Genomic DNA, 25,404 nt, shown 5'->3' on the forward strand with positions numbered 1-25,404 from the left:
AGCAAAAATCATTTATTTAAAAAACCCTTTAAACGCGCAGCAATCCAGCACTAAACACAACACGGCCCCTAAACAAGCAGCTCTAAACCTCCTCGCTGGTCCCTTCGGTCCCCTCCCTTCAATTCACCCACAATCCTTTGCAGCCAGGGCGTGGGTGGGGAAGGATCTTACTTCCTGTCAAGATGGCCGCGCCCGTGTTGATCACGTGTCTGCATCAAAAGTGAAGCGCCGCAATTCCGAGTGATCCGCAACTGGAGCTTTTTCGTTTTCTGGAGGACTGGTGAGCTGGGTGCTTTTTATTGTGTGCGGGGGTTGCTGGAGAGATGCGGGAATGCAGTCCGAGACTATTCCGCCTTTAGGCAGAGTGGAGGGTCGCTGGTGAGAGCGTTTGAGTTTCCTTCTGCAGGCTTAAGGTCGTTGAGAGCTAAGTAATCCTTCTCCTTCTTGTGTAGGGCTATGCTAGAGCAACTGGTTTGCGTGCAGAAGGTCCCAAGTTGGCTGCTGCAGGCAGGACTGGGGGGAAATTCCCTGCCTGAAATCCTGGAGAGCAGCTGCCAGTCAGTGTAGGTAACACTGGGGTAGCTGGGCCAAGAGTCTGATTCAGTATAAGGCAGCTTCCTCGGCTTCTATTTTAAAAAGTCCTTTATTCAGAACCATGAGGGCTATAATTTTTCTTCTGGGGAAAGGCTGTAGCTCAGTAGTACAGTATCTGCCTTGCATGCAGAAGGCTCAATCCCTGGCATGCCCAGTAGGGTTGGGGTAGGACTCCCTGCCTAAAATTCTGGAGAGGGACAGCCAGTCAGGGCTCATTCAGACTTCCTTTTGTGCCGTGTTTCTCGGCACAGGTCTGCCACTCTTTTATTTCGCAGCCTCTTTATGTTCCATGTGTGTCTATCCAGCTTCTATCATGAATGACACTGCTCAGGAGAATAAAAGCAAAGGGCTGAAATTTGCAGAGAAGCAACTGAAGAAGCATGGCTGGAAGAAAGGTAAGTGGGTGGGGCTTGTTCATGGGGATCTTTTGGATACATTCAGCCCCCCCCCCCATTAATGTATATGTATAGAACTGGAGCAACATTAGATTCATCACAGCATGGGGCAAAAGAATGGGGTGGGATGCGGAGAAATACTAGTCAAAATCTGTGTTTCAACTTCACACACACTAGCAGGGTGAGAAGCAGGAAAGTGCTTATCTAAAGACCTTAAAGCTTTTGTCGGTCCAGTATCATATTCTTTTTCTGTGTGTGTAGTGTTATGGCATGCACTCAGCTCTCGTTAAGGTCAGACCCCATGTGCTAGTTAAATACTAATCACTGTTCTAGCTGCTTGCTTTTTTGGAATGATATTTGGAACTCATTGGCTGCAAAGAACTCTGCCTCCTGTTTGTTCTTTCTCCTAACTGTGACTCCACTCTTCGCAAACTTTATTTTAGGCAAAGGACTTGGGAAGCGAGAAAATGGGATCTCTGAAGCCATAAAGGTCAAAGTCAAGTGTGACTCAGCTGGGGTAAGGAAGGTTATGATCTTGAGCCTGTGGGTTTAGAAAAGATTAGGGAGGCTGAATCTTTGATCAGCAAGTTCAGTGGAGAAGGAAGGAGCTGGAAAAAAAGGTCTTTAAAAGTGCTCCCTGTTGATTAACATATTATGGGTATGAAGTACTCTTCATCAGAGGCAACGGACACTTGACTGATTTAAATAAGGAGCTTGATCATAGAATATATTTCGTTTTAGCTAAAATCGGTTGAGAAGTGTCTATAGGTGTAGAATTCCTGGCCAAAACAAGAATAAAATTTTAAAAAACACAGATAGCTTCAAAATGCAGGAGAGGGAGTCATAAAAGGGAGGCAGTGGGCTACTGTGTAATCGTCTCTTTGGTTTGGGATATGGTGTTGGCAGCCTTTGGGGCCCTGCGAACTTGTGGGCAAAAGTGGCTGTCACTACTTTGGGAGAGTCTACAGCTCATAACTTCTGTTTCATTCCAACACAGGTGGGCCACAACCCAGCTGAGCAATTCACTTTCCATTGGTGGGACCACCTCTTCAATTCATCTGCTGCTAACATTGCTGTGGAGACTGGGCAGGTAAAGAGGGCATACAACTTTGGGCTTTGGCATTGTTGGAAGGCCCAGGGTTTTGTCATGGTGTAGAAACTTATACAGTAGGTCAGAAGTTTTCAACTTTTTTGAGTCCACTGCTCCCTTGACCAACTACCTTCTTTCTGCATCACCCCTGTGGGCCTCAGGAGCCCAGTTATGTCACCCCTTGCCTGCAGAGCTGGCAGCCTCTCGCCCTTTTTTGATCAGCCTCCTCTCCCCTGTCCTCTGGTCAGCCACTGCTGCCGCCCCTGGTTTCTGAGTTGCCCCCCCTGCCCCAAAGAGAGGTGCCTCCTCACACTGCCTATTCCCAACAGCATGTGGTGATTGTTCTTTTTCAGGCTTTGAGCTCTGAATACAGCTGCCCCTCTCTTCTTCCTCCCCTCTAGGATGGTGTCAAAGTGAAAAAGGTATCTGAGCAAGATGGAGTGATAACGAATAAAAAGCCCCGTAAAGCGCATGGGGAGAAGAACTTGGTCTATGGGCGCTTTGTGAAGGTAGTGAGATGTTAAAGATTCAAACTTGTGGTGTTGATGGTGGGGCTTGGCGTGTTTGGAATGGTTTGTAGCTCACTGGAAGAGCCCCTGCGCTGCATGCAGGAAGTTTTGGGCTCAGACACTCCCAGTTTAAAGGGATCTCCTATGGAAGGGCCATTTCCATTCAGAATGTGGCTTAACAGTGAGTAAAGATACATTTTTGGCCACCTCTGACCCATCTATGCCCCACTTCCAGGCAGCTACATTGACATCTGGTGGAGAAGAGCCTGTATACGTCGTCTCCTCTTCAGACAGCGACAAAGAGGATGAAGATGAGCAACTGGACCTATCTACAGCCAGGAGGTAACTAGGGGTTGAGATTGGGTTGGGTTGGCCTAGATCCACTTGGTTGGCAAAGAGGTCTAACCACACTTCCCGCCCCCCCCCCCTTTTTTTTTGCCTTGAGGGGCTGTGTGTGTATTCTCCTTAGCTGCAGGTTGGTCACTCCTTAACACAAGCTTTTCTCTTTCCCAGGCTGACTGATGAAGAGCTGGTCCAGGCCTGTGGAGGAAGAACAGCCCATAAGTGAGTATGGTATGAGAGTTAGCTGATGCGCCCCCAATTTTATGGGGAGGGTTGAGTTTTAACAACTTGGGCCAGTTTACCTGTGAGATCGTCATACCTCATATATGCCCACTTGACCACCACTTTGATCTGCGGAACTGGCAGAGTTGCAGGTTTCACGTTAACGCCCATTCTGCGTTTGTAAGAAATCAGTTATTTTAGTGTGGCAGCACCTACACTTTGGAACTCCCTTCCTATTGACACCAGGTGGGCGCTTTTGCCGTACTCTTTCTGGCGCCTGCTAAAACCACATTTGTTTAGACTAGCCTACCTAGATACGTAGAATGTTTACATGTGTTTTAATCTGTTCTCAGCTAACCGCTGGTTTTAATTATTTGCATGTTTTAAACGGCTGGCTCTGCTGATAATTTTTTTGTTTTATTCTGTTTGTAAATCACTTTGAGGTTTTGTTTTTACTCTCAAGTGGTATATAAATATTATGAAATAAATAACTTGTTTAGAACAGCCTTTGCCAACCCTGTGGCCTTCAGATATTTTTTACTACACCCTCTTCTTCCCCCCTCCCTTTGCTGATGGGAGTTGTAGTTCAGATTATCTGTGTGGCACTAGGTTGATTAAGGCCTCTCTGCAGCTAGATGTGCAGTGGGTGGTATTAAGTGCATGGGGGTAGGTGAAGCTCTTCTCCTATTTTCTTACACTGGCCACTGGTGGATTAAGTGACACTTTTCCGCAAGCCAGATTTGGCCCATGTCTACCAGTTGGAGAACCTGGAGAAGTCATGAGCAAAGTTCAGAAGCTTAAGAATGTTTTGGTGGCTGGAGTTGCTACTGCCATTCCCAATGTCTGTTCTGTGCTCTCTCCAGAGGGGCTCGGCATGGCTTAACCATGACAGCAAAGCTGGCACGGCTGGAGGAACAGGAAAAAGCTTTCTTGGCTCGCTACGTCCAGCAAAAGGGAGGAAAGCAGGAGGCAACTGAGGCTGCCTTGAATAGCAGCAGCCCACAGCAAAAGAAAGCCAAGAAACGCAAAGAACGAGAAGGCGAGGCTGCGATTCATGAGCGCTTGGAAGTGAGAGTAGGTGAGGATCCCCGGGAAGAGCAAGAGGAGGAGAAACCCAACAAGAAGAAAAAGAAGAAGAAAAGGAAGCACCGGGAGGATGGAGAAAGCAAGAAAGGACCGTTGGTAGAAATTGCAGAGAAATGGACAGAAATGGCCAGTCACAGAGGGAAGCCAAAGAGGAAATCAAAATGAAAGTGGAACGATAGCAAAGGGAATTGTGGTGGTTGTCTTCTGCTAGCTGAAATTCTTAGAGCCCAGTTCCTGCTGGATCCCATCGCTGCTGTCCCACATTAGAAACTTGCTGTGTCAACAGCACCCTCTAGCCCAGGGGTAGGCAACCTAAGGCCCATGGGCCGGATGTGGCCCATTCGCCTTCTCAATCCGGCCCTCAGATGGTCCGGGAATCAGCATGTTTTTACATGCGTAGAATGTGTGCTCTTATTTAAAATGCATCTCTGGGTTATTTCTGGGACAAAGGAATTCATTCATCCCCCCGCAATATAGTCTGGCCCACCACATGGTCTGAGGGACGGTGGACCGGCCCATGGCTGAAAAAGGTTGCTGACCCCTGCTCTAGCCTAAGCTCATTTGCGCACTTTGTGTCGTGGAGGCTGGCTGCTTAATTTTTTTCTTGTAAAGAATCAGCAGCTGGAACAGTAAGGTGGCAAAAACACAAGAGAGAAGCAGGGGGTTGTATCCAGTGAATCCCTTTTGCAAAGGGAACAGACCTCCCCTGGGTCTGGTCAAAACCTGCTCTAGGAGGTTAGGTAAATGGGTATTAAAAAGTGTAACAGTGCATGGCTCAATTTTGCTTGAAGGTGAAGAAACAGCACTGCTACATCACACCAAAAGTCCCAACATGGGTCCCATTCACACCGTACAGTTAAAGCACCACAATACCACTTTAAACAGTCCTGCTGGCTCCCCACAAATAATCATGGACGTTGTAGTTTTTTTTATGGGTGCTGGGTGTTGTTAGGAGACACCGATTCCCTTCCCAGAGCTACAGTTCCCGGAGTGGTTTAACCAATCGATCCCTCTTCCATGGGAACTCTGGTAGGGGAATGGTGGTCTCTTTAACAACACGCAGTACCTTTGACAACCTACTACTCCCAGAATTCTTTGAGGGAAGCACTGACTGTTTAAAGTGCTTTAAACGTATGAATACGGGTTCCATCCAGCGTTAATCCTACTGAGATCAACAGACACAACTAACTTAGGTCTGCTAATTTTAATGAATCTGCTCCGAGTGGGACAAATGTTGGCTACAACCCCTGTTTTTTATAATGGCCATCTATTGGCCGCTGGGAAGCCCAGAAGGACACCAGGAACCTTTGGTATAGCCAATACCCAGCAGAGGCACTTTCCTCCACGCACAAGTCCAGTGTTTCTGCTCTCCCATTTCTTGTGTGCAGCAAGTGTAGAGTTCTGCCATGGAGCTACCCCAACCTAAGGAGCTGGGCTGGATTGGCCCATGCATGGTTGGCTGCCCAGCTCTGCCCTAAAGGATGTCCACAAGTACAACAACAGTTGGGTGGTGGTTTTTTAAGCAAAGTTATTTTTTAATCACACCATTTTTATTGAAGGAAAATGAAAGTTGTCTCAGTCCGTTAGTCTATAAAACAGTCTCTTCCTTGCACAAAGAAAAAGAATGAGATTCTCCTAAGGGGCCTTCCAGATGTTGCTGAACTACAACTCCCATCAGCCCCAGCCAACATGGCCGACGGCCAGGGAAGGTGGTAGTGGTGGTTCTAGTTCAGCAACATCTGGAAGGCCAAAGGCTCCCCACATCTGCACTGTTGTCCCTTTTCCCAGACACTAATCATACTTTACAATGTGATGGAAGGCAGCCTTTTTTGGTTCGTTTGGTCTAAAGCTGTCGCCCAAGTCTTCTGCTCTCTTCCCATATTGCTCTCAATTGCTGTGTGTCCACTTACGATCCAAGGCTACTTCTTAAGGCCTAACTTGTAACTCCAAATAATGAACCACCCAATCTTAACCCAACCTAACTTCAATTCCTCTTCTGATCCAGATGTCTCCCCAGCTTGGGGTGCAGTGGCTAGGAGAGCCGTAGGACACAGTCTGTCTCTGGGTACTCCGGGAGGTTAAGGGAGTACTTCTTCTGCAGCGCTGCAGGCACAAATCTGCCACCCAGGAAGTGGTAGCGTCCGGTGAACTGCTTTGCGGCCTTCTTGGGCGCAGTGAGAGAGATCAGCATGTCTGGCTGCAGCCCATCGGGGTTCCCTTTCTCCACGTCCCAGCCTGAAATCAAAGAAGGGCAAATGCTTGAGAAATAAGTTCACAGCCACTTTCCCTAACCTGGCGTGCCCTCCAGCTGCTTTGGACTACAACTCCCATCAGCCCCCACTCCAGGGGTGTGCTGGCTGGAACCGATGGAAGTTGCAGTCCAAAACATCTAGGGAGAATCAGGTCAAGGAAGGTTGGTTTACATAGAGACATGTGGTTTATCAATGTGCTACAACGCAGCAGCCAATATCAAACTTCTTTGTAACTCCCTTGGTAGTCCTTTATTCCGTAGAGCAGGCATGGCCAAACTCGGCCCTCCAGATCATCCCTAGCTAACAGGACCAGTGGTCAGGGATGATGGGGATTGTAGTCCCAAAACACATGGAGGGCCAAGTTCGGCCATGCCTGCCATAGAAGGAAGATGCTTACCACCTGTCAGGTTGCCAGAATAGCCTTGCCAACCGGGCTGCAAATCAGGAAGAGGCACGTGGCTTGAAGGTAAAGAACTTGATTGCTTCGCAACCAGAGATACCCGACACCGCAGCGCGCTCAAGGTATGAAAGTTGCAGAATCTGGAAACCCCTCCCGTCCTTTAAGAGTTTCTCTCTGTACATTCTTCCGGCATCATTCAGCTTTTCTTATCTGCCCTTTCTGTTTTTTAGCTCTCCTTTCTTGAGCTGGGGGGGGGGAGGGGCCGGAAGAGGATTGTCCTGCAACGCGGAAGATGTATCCTCTGCTCTCTCCCTATCAGGGTCTATGCCCACACTGTGCCTCTCCCCTTTGCCCCTACTCTCTGGCTCCAAGACTTTCCTGATGGTTCCCTCTATGGACTAGTCTGAGTCAAACTCAAAATCTCCCTCCTCCCCAGTGGTACTTCCTGGACAACTGGTAGCCACACTCCTCGTCTAGCCAGTCCCTGACACCACCTCAGCATTCATAGAGTGGATTTTTGAATGTTTTAAGGTGTTCCATGTACATTCTCTTACAACAACCTTGTAAGGTAGATCAGAATTACCTCCATATTGCAGAGAGAGAAAGGCTGTGCTTGGCTGAGTGAGTGGGATCTCAACAGAAAGGTAAAAATGAGGTTCTTTAACAAGAACTGAAACTGAAACAACAAATAATGGGGCTGGAGTCGTCAAATGTTTAAAATAAGGATCTAATGCAGGCATAGGCAAACTCCGGCCCTCCGGATGTTTGGGACTACAATTCCCATCATCCCTAACAACTGGTCCTGTTAGCTAGGGATGATGGGAATTGTAGTCCCAAACATCTGGAGGGCCGGAGTTTGCCTATGCCTGATCTAATGCCTAGGGAGTTTTGATACAAAGTCACAATGTCTAAATGAAAACCCTGGTTAATTCAGTATGTTCCAAATTACAAATCCAACAGCTGACTGTTAAGTGGCCGCCAAATTGATCCCTGGCTGGCTGGACCCATTTCTGCAAAATCAGTATCATGAGGCAGAATTCAAAATTCTGGTCTCTAAAAGATTCCTGCATTGCAGGGGGTTGGACAAGATGATCCTCATGGTCCTTTCCAACTCTATATGAATCTATGATTAATGACTGCACAGCAACATACAAACATTTTAATAAAGCCCCAAAGCCTGATTTTACTCTGAAGTTGCAGCTGGTGCTTCCATGAGCCAGCCTAATGGTAGTAGCATGTTCTCCAAATTTTGCAGAAACATTTATTCCTTACTACCTCTTAGCACCCTGAAATCAGCAATACAAGAACTATCTCTCTGAGGTTCTCCACCCCAGTTTTGGAATGTGAAATGGAAGGGCAGCTAACCAGGTCCCACCCAGAAAGCTGGGGAACAGCATTCAGATGGGGGGGCGGGGCTCAAACCAAGGTTCCATGTGGGTGTGTCATGAAATTGCACACCGTTCTGCAATTGCTGTATTGAATTAAAATATTCATACTCTAAAATGCCCTAAGGCATCTAAACAAAACAAATCTAGAATAAAACCAAAAAGTCCCCAAGCCGTACTATTCAGATTCGATATACAATCAAAGAATACAGCTACCTAAAATAAAAGTACTAACTTAGATCCATTAATTGTCAACAACCCTCAAGCAGCAAACGGCCATCCTCCAAATTGGAGACCCCAAACAAAATTGGTTTCATTTCCCATCAAACCCAGAGCAGACTGGAAGCTTTAACCCGCCCCCCAATTTATTTTGTAAATAAATGTTTCAAAATGGTGGCGGGGGGATGAAAGTGCTGCAGCCCGAGGGCTAAGGAAACCTTCGCTGACGACTGAGAATTCCAAACATGGTTGCATAATCTTTATAAAAGCCAGGTAACTCATTCACAAAGATTGGTGCAAAGTGCCATAAGCAGCCCTGAATATATGCACAAGGCACAGAATATGGGACTGGGAGAGTTCGTTAAGAACTGTTTTTTAAAAAAGTAAAACAAAACTTGCTGGTGGCTTCTAGTCCCCAAGGCTGCGAATTACTCCTTGCTTCTATCTGTGTAACTAGATATACATTATGCAATGTATCATTATTATTTCTATTTACAAAATGAGTTACTGCAAAACACAAAGCTCAAATCTGCCTAATCTTGTGCAGGTTAAGAGTTCAGCTTCCTTTGGGCTCAGTCTTGGCTACAGAGTTTGAAGGGGGGGCTGGAGATGGAGCATGCAAAAAAGAAATCCATGTGCTACATTACACGGAAGCTGAAAGAATATTTGGGTACCCAGCTCAGAGAGCATCCTTGGCCCAACATACCAGAAGGGATATCGATGCTCACAATGGGGACAGTGACCTTCTCCAGAGTGCTCAGGATGGTGCCAAAGGGCTCTCGCACAGCCCCTTGGAAGCTGAACCCAAAAATGGCATCCACCACCAGGCCGTAGAGCTCGTCGATGAATGCAGCCTGCCAACGAAACGAGAGGCAACAGGTTAGTGTAACACATGGGCTGTGACCGATGGCCTCAAAGGCCAAATTCTCATTCAGATAACAGGTTGTGTGTGTGTGTGTGTGTGTGTGTGTGTGTGTGTGTGTGTGTGACAAGACAAAACACAAAAGTGGGCCAAAAAGTCAATGCAAATTTAGCTTTTGGAGAGTAGTTTCTGTGCAACTCCCCCAAACCTCTCTATCCTCCAGAATACCAGGTGGCACTAACAAGAGTTCAAGGAAACATTCCAGACAGAGAAAAAAATGACAGGAACATGGGAAGTAGGGCTGCAAAGGAGCCGATAGGTGTGTGAAATGTGGCTAGAATCAAGGAGGTTATACAGGTGCCTTAATGCAGATTTTGCCAAATCGTAAATATTTCAACTCGACCTTCACATTCTGTGACACCCACCCCAGGTGCAGATCAGACCCAGCCCCTCCTGCCAAACCCAACCAATTTTGACAGTAGCAGGAAAAAAGGAATGAAAAGTTAAGACACACATTGGTGTAGGCAGACCTTCTTCCCCACCTGTGAGGTTGAAAACCTAGTCACTCCTCAGCTGACCTGCACAGTCACAAATTACCAACAGCACACAGAAATCATTTCTCGCATATATCTGGCACTACTAGTTGAGCCAGCAGTATATCATACCAAACAAGTTGGAGTTTCATTCCCCGTAATTTCCATATGGGCCCACAAAGGTAGTCTCAGGGTTCCCCACCTCAAGTTTACATTTCAATCCAGTTTATTTCCCCTGTTTGCTGACCTTAATATTTTTGCTACTGCCCATAAAGATGTGGGTTCATAGTGTTTCTTAACCTCATCCAACACCCATTCTTCTGGGTTTTAGAGGTGGTGGTCTACCTACTTCTGATGGGAACTCCGAAAGGAACGGGATGTCCATTTTCTTGCACTGCGTGGTTAAACCTTCAAAAAGTGGCTTGTTGGGGCGTTTAGGGTAAAACAGTGTTGGCTCATAGCCCTGCAAGAAAGACATGCTATTCATTTATTTATCTGGAACACTTATACAGTGCTACCTCAGGTTACAGATGCTTCAGGTTACAGACTCCGCTAACCCAGAAATAGTACCTCGGGTTAAGAACTTTGCTTCAGGATGAGAACAGAAATTGCGCGGCGGTGGCAGCGGGAGGCACCATTAGCTAAAGTGTTACCTCAGGTTAAGAACAGTTTCAGGTTAAGAACGGACCTCCAGAACAAAGTAAGTTCTTAACTCGAGGTACCATTGTATCCTGGGTTATAACCTGAAGAGGTCCTCAATGCAAATTATGAAGATTTGCACAACTGTATTGATTTACAAAGCCCCAAACAACAGGTCCAAGCTACCTCAGGAGCCATCTGACACCTGGTATTGCAGCTTGATCACTGAGAGCATCTGCAGGAACATCGCTGGTCACTTCCCCAAGGTGGTGATGCTTAATGCACAACAAACCATTGGATTTGAACAGGCCATACTTTGGCCACATCCACACAATGCATATTAAGCACTATGATACTTTACATAGTCATGGCTTCCCCAAAAGAATTCTGGGATGTGTAGTTCATTAAGGGAAGTGAGTTGTTACCACCCCCAGAGAGAAACAGTTCCTGTGAAGATGGATTGAGAATTGTAGCTCTCTGTGGGGAATAGCAATCTCCCAATTCTCACTCTCTTAACAAACTACAGCTCCCAGAATTCTCTGGGGGAAGGAATAGTGTTATAGTCAACTGGCTTGATTCTTGACCTCTACTTCATGGCTGCCAGTAGAACACTGGTACCGTGGCAAGAAAATGTGATTTGTAGGGCTGTAGAAGGTCGACTGACTTATCACTAGATCATCTAAGAGAGCTATGTTTCTAAAGGACTGACATGTCCTTTCAGGTTATCAATGGCTACTAGCCACCAAAGCTACACTCTGCCTCCATGGTCAGAGGCAGTAATGTTTCTGAATACCAGTTGCTGGAAACCGCAGGATGGGAGAGTGCTCTTGTGCTTGGGTCCTGCTTGTGGGTTTCCTACAGGCCACTGTGAGAACAGGATACTGGAGCAGGTGGCCATTTTCCTGATCTAGCAGGCTTTTCTTATCTCCATTGAAAACAGCCAGTTCCTACATTACATGCCACATTAACCATATCCACAAGCTCAACCCCCAGCCCAATTCTGCGTAAGAATGAAGCACCGTTTGCAAACATACCCCTACATTTCTACTGAAGGATAAAGCAGGACACTCACAAACATTTTCAGGTGTCGGGCGCAAACCAGGCCGTCTCCTCCGTTGTTTCCAGGGCCACACACAATCAGGACGGTTGGCTGGTTAATGGTGGAGCCAACTGGGTAGGCCTTGTGGGAAAAGGAGAAGACAAACATAAGTGTTTTCTGTGAAGAGATGAATTCTGTGATGATGCAAATAACCCGTGGATTGAAGTATCAATTGAAGTATTATTCTCATTTGTTTGACTTTTTCGTTGTTGCTTTGTTTAATAACAACAACAACAACAACAGGCCACCCATCTGGCTAGGTTTCCCCAGTCACTCTAGGCGGCTTCCAACATAATATAAAAACACAGCTTAAACATCAAGCATTAAAAACTTCCTGATACAGGGCTGCCTTCAGATGTCTTTGGAAAGTCATGTAATTGGTTATCTCTTTGACATCTGATGGGAGTGCATTCTACAGGGTGGGTGCCACTACCCCCTCTGGCTGGTTCCCTGTAATCTCACTTCTCGCAGTGAGGGAGCTGCCAGAAGGCCCTCAGAGCTGGACCTCAGTGTCCAGGCTGAATGATGGGGGTGGAGACACTCCTTCAGGTATACAGGGCAAAGGCCGTTTAGGACTTTAAAGGTTAGCACCAATTTAATTGGTATTTTTGTTTGAAGCTACCCAGAGTGACTGGGGCACCCCAGTCAGATGGGTGTGATGTAAGAAATGAACTATTATTATTATTATTATTATTATTATCATCATCTGATGGAGAATTCAGTATCTCAAGCACCTCACTTTTTTAAAAAAAGTGCATTCTTCTAGTCCTTATGAGTTCACAAAGATGCATCAGGAATCTCTGTGGAGGAAGTGTGGGATAAACTGGGAAGGACAATGGGGCGGTGGGGTGGAAGCCAAGGAACCCAACAGCAGTCAGAACCAGAGCCAAAGGCGCATGGAGCCAGCTAACTCCACTTTCGTCTCCATCCGCCTCACGGTTGAATTCTACAAAAGCAGGACTGGGACTACAGAGGAGGAAGGTGACAGCCACGGCTTCGCCTGTGACCACTGTAACTATGGGAGCTGGCATGCAAATGGGGGCTGGCAGAGCACAGGCTGAGGTTGATGGTGCTGTGCCCCTTTCATCCTAATGTGGCCCTCCACAGATTTTTTGAGTCCCATCAGCTCCATCCTGAAAGACCAATGGCCAGGGATGGTGGGAGTTGTAGCCTGAGAACACACAGAGGATCATAGGTTCCCCATCCCTGCTCTGCAGCATCTTGCAGCAAGTAGTTCCACAGGTCATTCTCAGGCACGGCTATCCCTTCAGCCCAAGCTTTCAGGACCATTTGACTTGTTCTTTATGCCCGCAACCCCTACCTTTGCAATGGCTGTGGCGCAGCTCAACCCAGCCAGCTCCATCAGCTGATCGACGCTGAATTTGTACTCATCAAACAGTTCTTGGTCTATGGCTTGAGCTTCCTTCTGGCTGGCCAGGAGAAGACAGAATCTCTTAGCACAACATTCTCGTTGTATTTTTTTGCCTTTAAGTCTTGTATCCCCATTTTCATCCTTTATCCACACACCTTTCCTGTACACAACAGCTTTATGAGGAAGGTCAGGCAGAGGCAGAGGGAAGGGGCAGGTCCCATCTGAACTATACATTTAAAGCAGAATCGTACCACTTTAAACAGTCATGGCCTCCCGCTAAGAAACCTGGGAAGTGTAGTTTGTTATGGGTGCCAAGAGTTGCTGGCAGACCCCCTATTCTCCTCACAGGTCTGTTTAATATCCCATTTCTCTTCCCAGGGAACTCTGGGAACAGCAGATCTGGGAAGGGAATAACTGTATTCTAACAACTCCCAAGATTCTTTGGGGAAGCCATGACGGTTTAAAGCGGGATCCTAAACCTCCTTGGCCACGCATCACACATAACAACTTTTAGGCAGGTGCTGGCAACATGGCACCTATGGTCACAACGGTGCCTCTAGTTCTTGCCCACTCTCTGCACCCTGGGCCATGAGGCAGGGAGGGTGGTTATTTCCCCACCTGCTTGAAAAGCAAATAGAGCCGGAGGAAGAAGTTGGAAGAGTGACCGCTTTTCCCAAGTCCTTTTTCAGCTCTCTGTGTGTTTTCAAAGGCTCAGATCTCATGGACTGGAGTTTTACCCAGATTATTTGGGAAAGTGAAGTTTGTGTGACTATGCTTTCTTGATCTGGGGGGCAGAATTGACTAGAGTGGGTGGCACTCACAGCAGGGAGCAGGGACCCTCTGGCCCTCCAGATGTTGCTGGACTACAAATCCCATCAAAACTGAGGCCACTGGCTAGGAGCCAAGAGTCCAACAGTAACATCTGGAGTACCACAGGTTCCCCCACCCCGGATGGATCAATATCTGTCTATACAAACATATAAAGCCCTACCCTATTCTGTTTGCTTGCTTATTTTTTTGTGGCATTTGTACCCCACTATTTTTTAAAATATTGATTTTTTTATTAGATTTTCAAAGGTTTTAACGAATTTAATTCACATACAATATATCATTCACCCCTCCCTCCCTGATGTTTTTATTCTTATCCTCACTTGCTGCATTATATTGGTTGCTAACCTCCCCCGCAACTCCACCTTATCTCCCCACCCGCCCTGCTCATATCTGGAATCCTGCTCACGATTTCATATCGCTACAATACTTTGACAGACTCTTCAGCCAACACGCCCCCCCCCCCGCAAAAAACACGTTTTAACCGATTTTAATCTTGTGTTTTCATGTCGTTGTAACCCACCCACCCTGGGAAAGCAGAATAAGAAATCAATTATTTAGTCTAAATATACAACAACAACGCAGGGCGCCTTGATATCACAGTCTCGCTAATCGGATGAGCGAGGCTGCAGCCAGGAAGTGCGCTCTGTGCATGCTCGAGGGCACTACCAGTCCTTTACAGGTTGCACTCCGGAATCCTGAAGCTGAGCACAGGTGGTGGCGGCGGGTGGGGCTCAACCTCGGCCTCCTTCCGTGTCCACTGACCAGGTCTTTGCAAATCACCCCCAGGCCTTCATCCCCCTTGAACCGAAACCGCTGGAGGTTGCAAGAGCAGCGCGTGCTGCTGCTTCTCCTGCTAGCTCTCCCTTCTCTGCCCGGGCTTTTTTCCAGGACGGTCCTCCGAACCAGTCCGAGAGGTACGCGGGGCCGCGGCTCGAACCCGGCCCTCCAGGAAAAAGCGGCTGGGCCCCGGCTCTCCTCTCCTCCCTCCAGTCTCACCCGAGGTACTTGAGTCCCTGCGCGGCTCCAGACGCCGCCGCGCTCTGCATGGCTCCGGGCGAAGGCGGCCAACGCGGGGCCGGGCAGCGCCCCGCTCGAGCCGCTCTGCAGAGGAGCAGGCCGAATCCCAGCAGGGCCGCCCGCCGCAGCCCGGAGGACATTCGCCCCGACAGAGAGGGAAGCCTAGCCGCGCTCGCTGGGCCGCTCCGGCTTGCCGCTGCCAAGCGCCGCCCTCTCTCCGGCCCTGTTGCTGCTGCTGCTCCTCCTGCTGGATTGAATAAGTCTCGGCCCCCCAGCAGAGTCCGAGCCGGAATGGGCCAATTCAATCTAGCTTCTTTTTTTATTTATTTATCTCTCCACCTTTTTCTCCAAAAAGCTCATGGTGGTGTATATACAAAGCCAGAGTGAGAACTTTGTTTGATAAAATTTAAACACCGCTTCATTGGTGTTTTCTTAAACCCTCAAAGTGGTTTACAAATAAAGATGGGGCAATGAAACTATCAATAATAAAAATGCTACTAATAATAATTTTAAGACTTTGGAGAAGCTGAAATAGCCACAGGCTGAATCTCACACCAAATTTCTAAACACCTAGGCAGTCTTGCCTAAACAAAACTCTCTTCTAGCAGGCGCCAAAAAGAGTAAAGGGAAGTGAAGGTGATGTCAATAGGCAGGGAGCTTACAAAGAAAGGCGGAATAGGTATTAGGTGGTATCTGCAACAGTGCCATTTTCGGCAATCCAAGTGGTTAAGTGGTTGCATATGGAGTAAGACCCTAATCACAGAAAAGATTAGGGTGACCCCCAGTATACTAGGGTTGCAACCCTACCATGTACTAAATGGTAAAAAAATAATAATCCCAAAAATATTTTTTCTACCTATATCAGTAGCATGCCCCTTTCTTTAGGTGGGTATAAGTAACTAAAAGAACAGGAAATGGGGAAAGAGTGTGCAGCAGAGGATAAGGAAATCTAACAAAGTTCTGGTTTTCCACATAATGGCTGATTTGATACTTTAAAAAAAATGTACTCATTTTTGGAGGGTGGCCTTAACTTTTCTGGTGCCCTAAGCACTTCATTGGTCCGCCTATTGAGTCATTCAGCACTGAGTATACATGGTCCGTCCCCCCCTCAAATTTTTAATTTCTTTGTAAATAATTTTATTACATTTTCCTTCCCCCCAAATTACATTATAACATATATCATAAATTCACCAATCCCAAATTGTCCCTCCCCTCCCCTCCTCCCCCAGACTTCCCTCAACCTCCTTTTCTTGTTTATTTTAACACAATATCAAATCCTGCTTATTTCCTTTCGATTCATTTTTTTATATTTAATCTTATAATTTATATAAATTTTCTTATTTGTAAATGTTTACTCAAAACCTGCTAATGAGTCCAATTCATTGGTCTCCCCCCCCCCCGCCCTCAGTTAATCCCCTCAACAACCCTGTAAGGTAGGTTGTACTGAGAGGCAATGACTGGCCCAAGGTCACCCAGGGAGCTCTATGGCCAAGTGAGGATTTGAACACTTGTTTCCCAGGTCCTAGTCCGACATTCTAACTGAGGGGTCAGCAAACTTTTTCAGCAGGGGGCCGGTCCACTGTCCCTCAGACCTTGTGGGGAGACGGACTATATGTTGGAGGGGAAAATTGAACAAATTCCTATGCCCCACAAATACAGTGGTACCTCGGGTTAAAAACTTAATTCGTTCTGGAGGTCCGTTCTTAACCTGAAACTGTTCTTAACCTGAAGACCACTTTAGCTAATGGGGCCTCCCGCTGCCGCCGTTACACAATTTCTGTTCTCATCCTGAAGCAAAGTTCTTAACCCGAGGTACTATTTCTGGGCTAGTGGAGTCTGTAACCTGAAGCGTCTGTAACCCAAGGTACCACTGTAACCCAGAGATGCATTTTAAATAAAAGCACACATTCTACTCATGTAAAAACACCAAGCAAGCCCCACAAATAACCCAGAGAGGCATTTTAAATAAAAGGGCACATTCTACTTATGTAAAAAAACACTGATTCCCGGACCATCCACGGGCCAGATTTAGAAGGCAATTGGGCCAGATCCAGCCCCCGGGCCTTAGTTTGCCTACCTATGGTCTATCACCTTCTTGCCTTGCCACTGCTTGAAATGGGATGCTGGATAAAACAGGCCTTTGCTCTAGACCCATGACCCTGCCCCCCTCAGCGGGGTAATTCTCCCATGCTGCTGTATTTGCGCATGTCCCCACCCCACCCCTCCTCCTCCTCCCTGCATTTCCTCTCCCTTGGCTAACCATATTTTTACTTCCCTAATCAATCGGTTCCTTTGCCCATGTAGGCACACCACAGAGGGAGATGCAGAACCATCTCAAGGAGAAAAAGGAACTGCGGAGAGCAGCCCAGCCAGTGCCTTCTTTCCCTCCAGCGAGGCAGCCGTCTGGATACAGCAGCGCCTCCTTCTATGACTACACAAGTCTCTCACCCTCGACGGAATCAGCCAGTTCTCCTGGCTTTCAGTACAACAGTTCTTCAGAATCAGAATCCACCCCCGCCTCAGACAGCACCAGTCCATCGCGCTCTGGACACGGGAGCGCCTCCTCAGCTTCTCTGGTGGCGAAAGGTTCCTTGGAGCACCCTGAGCCCTCAGCCTTTAGGCACATCAGCTCCTTAAGCGAATGCTCCTTAAGTTTTGAAAGTGGTCCCTCAAGATTGGAGAGGGAGGCCGCCAGTTCCCCTGACTACAGCTCAGCACTTGAAGGATGGGTTGGTGGCTCTGGTTCTCCAAGTCTTGCTGGGAATGGGGACTCTCCTGAGATCAGGCCTTCTGGTCCTCCTGCAAGCCTAGAAGAGTGGTCCGGCCCCACAACGAACTCTCCTGAATGTGGGCCTTCAAAGCCTCCAACCAGAGAGGGCCACCAAGGGAATACAAGCAGTCCAGCCTCGGAGAGTGAAAGTGACCCCGAAGGCCCCATCAGGCTCGCAGCATTTTCTCCTCAAAAAATGCTCAAGCACCTGAGAGGGAATTGCAGCTGCTGGCAAAAGAGACAAACCTCCAGTAAAGACTACTGAGGCAGCAACTTGCGACAACGCACTCGCTGATGGCAAAAAAGACCCTTCAGCTCACTAAGGACCACTTCTGCTGGGGCTAGTGGCTTGGGGAGGGCACTTGCCCCAGGCCTAGCTAGGTCCTCCAAGCCTCCCATTTGGCCTATGACCCCAGGCTGTTTTGGCCGAGCCATGACCAACTGACCTACATCTGATGACATAGAAGCCATCAGGTGTGAAGTAGGTAAAGGTGGAGCTTGGATGAAAAGGGGCTTTGCAGGCACTGATGACCTGCTGATAAATAGATTCAGGTATGTAGCCATGTTGGTCTGACGTGGTCGAAATAAAAAAAATAAAATAAAATAAATTGTCCAGTAGCACCTTATAGACCAACTAAGTTTGTTCTCCCCTTCATGGATGGCCTTGTCGTGGCGAAGGGGCTTGAATAACTCAGAGAAGCTATGAGCTATGCCATGCAGGGCCACCCAAGATGGACAGGTCATAGCTGAGAGTTTAGACTAAATGTGATCCACCTGGAGAAGGAACTTGCAAACCACTTCAGTATTCTGCCAAGAAAACTCCATGGACATAAAAAAGGAAAAGCTTTGAGAGGAAAGTGAGTTTCTCCAAGGCATGCTCTGGTTCATGGGGTCACGGAGAGTCGAACACGACTAAGATGACTAAACAACAACAAAGTTTGTTCTGGTATAAGCTTTTGTGTGCATGCACACTTCTTCAGATAAGCAGTATCTGTATTTATGTGCTGATAAACAGTGCCTGCAAAGCCCCTTTTTGGAAGTGTTGCAGGCGAGGCTTCCCAGGCACTGAAAATCAGCCAACCCAAATCATGTTTTGTAAACCTTAGTTTGCCAATCTCAATGTGCCACACTATAATCAGCATGGACCGTGGTTTAGAAATGTGCTTCACACCATGGTTTCTGAATTGCCAGCTGATTATAGAGCATGGCACCAAGTCCTGCTTTTGCTGCCCAGACTTTGTGCCAAACCACAGTTAAGTTTCCTCATTTGAATATTAAAAACCCAGTTGACTTTCATGTCCTCATAAGTATATTTGTGGACAGGGATTAATATCACTATATGCTGTTTTCACGCATAGAACCTATGAGAGTTTTATTACAAGCGAAGACTACTAATAAATCTCTGTGCCCACACGCTTCCTCAGCACGAGCCTAGCAGAGTGCGCAAATCGTGGAAGCCGTTTGAAGACTGGACATTGTCTTCCGGACAGTGAAGGGAAACAACATGAATACTACAACTTGTGTTTATTATAATAAGCAGTAATAAACACATAGAACTGTACACTCTCTTTACAAAGCCATTAATCAAATCTCTCTCACTATTCCTACAGAGCCTGCCAGCAAGCAACAGAGACACAGACAAGTAAATACTATAGTATGTAGCAGAGCTCGGCCAATCCACATACAACTTGCTGAAATGTGTGTATTTTTCTAGGTTACCCCATTGCTGGAGACTTAGATACTAAGTCTGTTGCTGTTATAAACAGCAGGTGCACTGAGGTGAGTTCCACTGATACAGTGGAGGAGATATGCCAGATGCACAGATCAGGAGGAGCTACGAAGGGTGAGAAGCCCACCAGGTGTGCTCAGGAGTTTGCTAACACAGTTGTTGCAGATTTAGCTGTGGCTAGTGGCTCGACACAGGTCTTGAAACCCGGAGTCTTGAAAGGGGTACAGAGTTTGTCCTTGAGGGACGGAAAACCACGCCCAAAGGCTGTAAGGTTAGGCACTGTTTCCTTGGAGAAGGAAGCTGGACCACGTCCAGAGGCCGTGTATGCCAACACTGATTCCTCAGAGAGGAACAAGGCTAGGGTTTGAATCCCAACAAAGCCAGGCTTCCTGATAGTCGGAAGGGCAATGACACCAAGACTAATCAACAGTGCAAGATGGTAAGGCCCAAAGCCAATCCAGTTGCAGGTAGTTCCAAGGGTGGAACGGGTGATACAGGGGTATACTGTGTGTATGACATCTGTATGGTTGTTGCAGTTACATTGATGACTGCAACACAGTGCATGAAATGGGGGAGGGTGTTAGAATTCCTGCTCCATGATTGCAGTCATGGGTTTTTGTCTATCACATGACGGTGTATGTTTTGACTCCACAGAGTGGGAAGTGACGGAGACAGGATGTTTGTGTTACTGTGTTCCGTGAAGTGGAACTATTGTCCTTTGTTCTTTCTCTTTGCTGTCTGATGCTAGGGAGAGAGGGAGCCATGTTGCAGTGCTCCGCGTGTGTTTATATGTAAATAAACGTAGATTAGCCAAAATGCTGAGTTGCTGAGTTCTGTTACGCAAGCTGCGAAGACTCTGCAGATCCCTAAGTGTGCCAATGTCTGTTGGCATCAGTCGCTGTGATGTTCAGGCAGAAGAAAGCTTTTGAAGCTCCCGAACAAATGACCAGGAGGGAGAACATGTGTCTCTGCCAGGGTCCTACCCAAGTGTAGGACCAGCTCCTAACAATCAGTACATGATTTTGGGCTGGGGTATTTTAACTGCTCTTATATCCCCTTTTTTTTTTACTTTTACATACAGAGAATATCCCCCAAATGAAGTGGGGGGAAGAGAGAGATCGCTAAGAATGGCTTGGAGTTGAAATGTGAACTGATAAATCCATTTCCCCACATCCAGTGCTTTTTTTTAATGGAGGCACTCAAGAGTATGCAGTACTGGCACCTCCCCCAGTATTAAAAGTTTGGCATTTACTGTAACTTCATGGTGAGTGCCAGCACCATTTTTTCCTTTAAAAAAAGCACTCCCCACATCCACTTTCGGTTATGCATAACACCCATATGATTAAGTGCACTCTTGAGGAGTTAAGCTATTGCTTTGTGGAGAATGATGACTGAGTAAAACTTTGGATCAGGGTTTACCTTTAACCAGGATTGGCACAATTGGGGGGGGGATTCCCCCACATAAGGGGAAGACTGCCATAAGAAGACAAAGAAAGTCATTCATTTCTATAAACACTTTAAGAACTATATTACAATCTGCAAACATTTCTGTGTGTTCATAAATTCAAGTGGCCAACAACAAACAATGCCCATTACTCCATGGAATCCATCTTGAACATGAAACCATGTCACTGGCACACCGTTGTCCTCTAGCTGCTTCTTGTACAACAGCCCATCGTCCCAGAGACCATCATATTCACAGGTTAGAATGAAAGTCTCTGGGAGCTGGCGGCATATGTCATCCTCTGCTAGAAGGGGGGCAAACATTGCCTCAGTACCTCTTTTAACTTGTTCATAAAGATCTTTTGAAAATGGAGCAGGAGCTATAGGAACCCAATTGGTCATGTCTGAGTTGGACTAACATTGGATACAGCTCAATGGATGTGGAACACATTCTCTGATTCTCTCTCTCAATGTGAATTACAATAATAGTTGCAGCATAACTCCAGGCAGACGTTGTTTCATGATATCTGCTTGAGTTTGAATATTTAGCAATGAGGAGCATGTGTGCAATAAGCTAAACCAAGCCCTTTGGATTTCCATAAACAATTACATTTGACAGAATGGGATCTACTGAAGAGGTTGGGACATGGATTAGATATTGTTATGTTGTCAAGTGCCAATCTATGTCCCAACAGTCATTGCTGGCACTAATTGACCTTTCCAGACCATTTCCAAATTCAACTCCATGCATAACATGTTGCAGTAATCCAAATGAAAGGTTGCAAGTGTTGATTTGTCCTCAAGATAATGCCGCAGGCCACCACCTAATGCCATGACACCATAGGGTGGAGGTGATGAGGGCAAGGAAGGAAAGCTAACATTGCTGTGGGGGAAAGGGCACAGAAGAAGAGCTCACTTGTGATGGGCCTTGCTTGAATCGGAGAGGATTGTTTTACTAGCACTCTTCAATTTCAGTGTTTGGGGGAAGGAGAACTTTTGGCCCCTCGGTGTTCTTTGGGTCTCAACCTTGGGTCCCTAGATGTTCTTGAACTACAACTCCCATCATCCTTGAGCACTGGCCATGCTGGGTAGTCATGATCTCCTTCTCATATGCCTTCTGGATGATGCCAACTCTTTCCCATATGAAGAGGACACCCCCCTTTTGTCTTTACTATGAGGGAGTGAGTCCTTTACCTCTTTGTAAATGCTGGCTTTACCCATGAGAAGAAGAAAAAACTCAGTTGACACAGAAAGAAGCATTCCTTATTCACGTGTAGCATAAGTGGGTGAATGAGAAGTCCTTGGCTGAAAACACAGGGCCCTGTCAGAGAAGAAGCCATTGGGGTCTGACCTGTCCCCTCCTGGGCGGCCATCTTGTCCTGAGGTGGCAGAAGCAGCACCTTAGGCCCAATAAACATGCCAGTTCACTGCCATCATAGGCAGGGGATCTCCTTGTGATGCCTTGGCACAGGGGTCAGCAAACTTTTTCAGCAGGGGGCAGGTCCCCTGTCCCTCAGACCTTGTGAGGGGCCGGACTATATTATGAAGGGGGGAAAATGAATGAATTCCTATGCCTCACAAATGAATGAATTCCTATGCCTCACAAATAAACCAGAGATGCATTTTAAATAAAAGCACACATTCTACTCATGTAAAAACATGCTGATTCCCGTGGGCCGGATTTAGAAGGCGATTGGGCCAGATCTGGCCCCCAGGCCTTAGTTTGCCTACCCATGCCTTGGCAGCTCTGACTAGGTCCTTCAGCACCTGTGAATAGTCTGCTAAAGTTACACAGGTTTCAATAACAAGCAGATGCTGCAACAAAAAGAAATCCCAGTTTGAGTAGGCAGGAACTGATATTGTACAATTATAGGTTTCCTTGTTGTGACCTGCCCGATAATCTTATGAAGGGCAGCTAAGAAATCTAATAAATGTTTTGCTGAGAGCTGCTCCTTCTGAGTTTATTTTATTGTTGAGGTTTTTTAAAAAAACAAAAACTTGCCTAGCATACAAGACAAAGCAGCACATTTCAGAACCCCCCCCCCCGACATCATTTCTGCCTTTGAAATCCCAGTAATGTGTGGGGAAATTCAGACGTATGGCAGCCCTCATAAACTGCCACACATGGAGCATGACACGTCCCCACCAGAGGTACTAACCCTCCCCTAACACCACATACACCCAATCTTTAGTACTTTATACATATTTCAAATGAATAAATAAATGACAAATGTTATTGTCCTACCAAGGGCCAAAGGGGGGGGGGGAATCCTCTGGGAACCCCCACCCCCACTCCGTGTTTGAGGTTTCTGCTTTTTCAATTGGTTTTATTTATTTTTTTGCAAGAAAAATAAGATAGATAGCTCTGTTGTTGATTAGATTATACTGTGACTTGGAATTCCATCAAATTTGCAGAATTATTTCATCTTGACTGCAGAGCTACTGTGAGTGTTTCTGGCACCCAGTTGCCATGGAAAGAATATGGCATGTTTGCTTGTAGAGATGGAATGCAAAACGAATGCAGATTCATCCTGCAAAATGCTGTAGACAGTTTCTCGTGCCTCCAGTTACAGGTCTCCTCACTATGCCCTACGTCACATAATGAAACTCCTTGGGTGAAGCATTTCCAGTGATTTTGCAACTATACCTCTTTTTGGCAACATATGCTGTAAATTAATTGTTTGACAAATTTGCCCCTTCGGATCTTTTTCCAGATGGATTCTGTGAAAAGATGGAGCCAAACACCACTTGCCAGGCAAAACGAAGCTTCTTTATTTCACAAACAGCGCTGTATGGGCACCTCTCCTCAGCATATGCTGCAAAGTAGGAGAGAGCCCCGATTGACATGACGGCCACATCTTTATACATTTTGCTAAGCACGCCTCAGCTCTTAGCTTACCCACCCCTTTACTTCTATTGGTTAATTGTTTTTGCACCTATAGCCTATTAGATGCAATAGTTAAGCATATTAGCAATTAGCCCGCCTTTGTTGATCTCTCCCCTCACCATCATTTTGCAGACCTTTACCCACTATTTACTTTAAACCTTATATGGTATGTCACCCCATTAGGTTTGGTAGTTGTGTGTATATAGTAAAGGTAAAGGGACCCCTGACCATTAGGTCCAGTCGTGACCGACTCTGGGGTTGCGGCGCTCATCTCGCTTTATTGGCCGAGGGAGCTGGCGTACAGCTCCCGGGTCATGTGGCCAGCATGACTAAGCCGCTTTTGACGAACCAGAGCAGTGCACGGAAACGCCGTTTACCTTCCCGCCGGAGTGGTACCTATTTATCTACTTGCACTTGGATGTGCTTTCGAACTGCTAGGTTGGCAGGAGAGTTGTGAATATATGCAAATCCACAAAAACCACTAAATGTTCTGGTTTGTTTTCTGGGTCATGATGACCCATGGGTGTTTTTGAGATCACACTTACGGTACTTTATCACACTTGCATGTAACAATCTATTACATTGTCAAACATTCTAACCACTCTATAAACTTCTGTTGACTTTAAGCGCCCCACCTGCTTTTAGCCAACAGCCTACTTTGTGCAAGTGAAGCTTGCAGTTACAGAAGCAGATGAGCAGATAAGCAGAGAGCTTGCTCGTTTCTTACTTTTTATTGACCCACATTGTTATATGATTTATTATTTATCAACTTTGGCTATTGGCTTTCTGCTAGCCCTGCTATTGTGGTCATATCACATTTTTCCTACATTAATGATATGGTTTGTTAAAGTCCAAATCCCCTTCTTCTGCTCTATCATTTACATTGGGTGACCTGTTTTAGCATGATGAAAGAAGTATTCCTCTCTCTCCTGTCATCAGCTCATTTAAACCTCTTACCACCTCCTCAGGTATATTTTGCTTTAATCTAAAAAGCCACTTGGCATGTTCGGTTGTCTCACTCCTACAGAAATGCTTGTGACGGATGCAGCAAATGAGGCCTGTGGTACAAGCTGCAAGGGAATCCCGCCCACAAATCCCAACACAGCACTTGGGCTCAAATGGGCTCCCAGCCTTCCTAACACTGTAGGCCCCTCCAACCCGTGATATCAAAGCAGGGGCCTCTCAAGGATTGTTGCTGCTACGCCCTGCAACAGCTATTGCTGAATTTAAAAACAAGAAGACCTCGTATAAGATTCAAACTCCTTACAGATGGAGGGTGGGAGTGGCCTCCCTGATTTGAAGATCTACTTTGAGGCCTCCTGCCTCTGTTGGATTAAGAAGTGGATTCAGCTTGAGAATACTGATATATTAGACCTTGAGGGGCATGACATAAGATATGGATGGCACGCTTACTTATTGGAAGACAAGACAAAAGTACATCAGGGTTTTATTAACTGTATTATCAGGAATCCATTAATTAAGGTCTGGAGGAAATATCATAGGCTTCTGGAACTCAAAACCCCATGGTGGGCTGCCCCATTTGATATACTTTCATTCAAAAAGAAAAATATGGGTAAAATTGGAGCAACATATAGACAATTGATAATAGAGGAAGAAGGAGGACAGTTAAAACTTAAACCGTATGAAGAATTAAAAGTATACTGCACTAGCTGGCTTCAGTACTACCAACTAAACAATAAATTTGCTCATGATAAGAAAATTGGCTTC

At 46.5% G+C, this 25,404-nt stretch overlaps 2 protein-coding genes and 1 long non-coding RNA gene across 4 annotated transcripts in view; 2 read left to right on the forward strand and 1 right to left on the reverse strand.

Moving 5' to 3' along the window:
- Positions 1-25,404, forward strand: part of LOC310751508 — a 126,403-nt gene that overhangs the window by 36,625 nt on the left and 64,374 nt on the right. The window lies entirely within an intron of this gene.
- Positions 44-5,017, forward strand: GPATCH4 (G-patch domain containing 4). Of its 2 annotated transcripts, none has more exons than XM_083590556.1 (8): positions 44-280; positions 870-989; positions 1,433-1,506; positions 1,987-2,079; positions 2,481-2,588; positions 2,824-2,930; positions 3,102-3,152; positions 4,016-5,017. In XM_083590556.1, exons 2-8 carry the CDS (start codon positions 884-886, stop codon positions 4,401-4,403), a joined length of 927 nt encoding a protein of 308 aa, XP_083446682.1. In that variant the 5' UTR covers positions 44-280; positions 870-883; the 3' UTR covers positions 4,404-5,017. The 2 variants fall into 2 exon arrangements, with proteins under 2 accessions (XP_083446682.1, XP_083446683.1); XM_083590557.1 differs by having other exon boundaries at positions 55-280; positions 900-989.
- On the reverse strand, positions 5,753-15,061 carry NAXE (NAD(P)HX epimerase). Its single transcript, XM_083590575.1, has 6 exons — positions 14,827-15,061; positions 12,949-13,057; positions 11,601-11,708; positions 10,239-10,352; positions 9,201-9,348; positions 5,753-6,473 (listed from the first exon to the last, which is right to left on the reverse strand). The coding sequence occupies exons 1-6, from the start codon at positions 14,985-14,987 to the stop codon at positions 6,271-6,273; spliced, it is 843 nt and encodes a 280-aa protein (XP_083446701.1). The 5' UTR covers positions 14,988-15,061; the 3' UTR covers positions 5,753-6,270.

This window comes from Podarcis filfolensis (genome assembly GCF_964270895.1).
Source record: "Podarcis filfolensis genome assembly, chromosome: 16".
Lineage (NCBI taxonomy): Eukaryota > Metazoa > Chordata > Lepidosauria > Squamata > Lacertidae > Podarcis > Podarcis filfolensis.

Excerpts from the sequence above, each read along its gene's own strand:
- GPATCH4 (XM_083590556.1), top strand. The coding sequence starts at position 884 with ATGTGTGTCTATCCAGCTTCTATCATGAATGACACTGCTCAGGAGAAT. Across the intron at positions 990-1,432 it reads GAAGCATGGCTGGAAGAAAG|GCAAAGGACTTGGGAAGCGA; the intron begins GTAAGTGGGTGG and ends ACTTTATTTTAG. Across the intron at positions 3,153-4,015 it reads GGAGGAAGAACAGCCCATAA|AGGGGCTCGGCATGGCTTAA; the intron begins GTGAGTATGGTA and ends TGCTCTCTCCAG.
- NAXE (XM_083590575.1), bottom strand. The coding sequence starts at position 14,987 with ATGTCCTCCGGGCTGCGGCGGGCGGCCCTGCTGGGATTCGGCCTGCTC. Across the intron at positions 11,709-12,948 it reads GCGCCACAGCCATTGCAAAG|GCCTACCCAGTTGGCTCCAC; the intron begins GTAGGGGTTGCG and ends TTTTCCCACAAG. Across the intron at positions 6,474-9,200 it reads GAGCATCGATATCCCTTCTG|GCTGGGACGTGGAGAAAGGG; the intron begins GTATGTTGGGCC and ends CTTTGATTTCAG.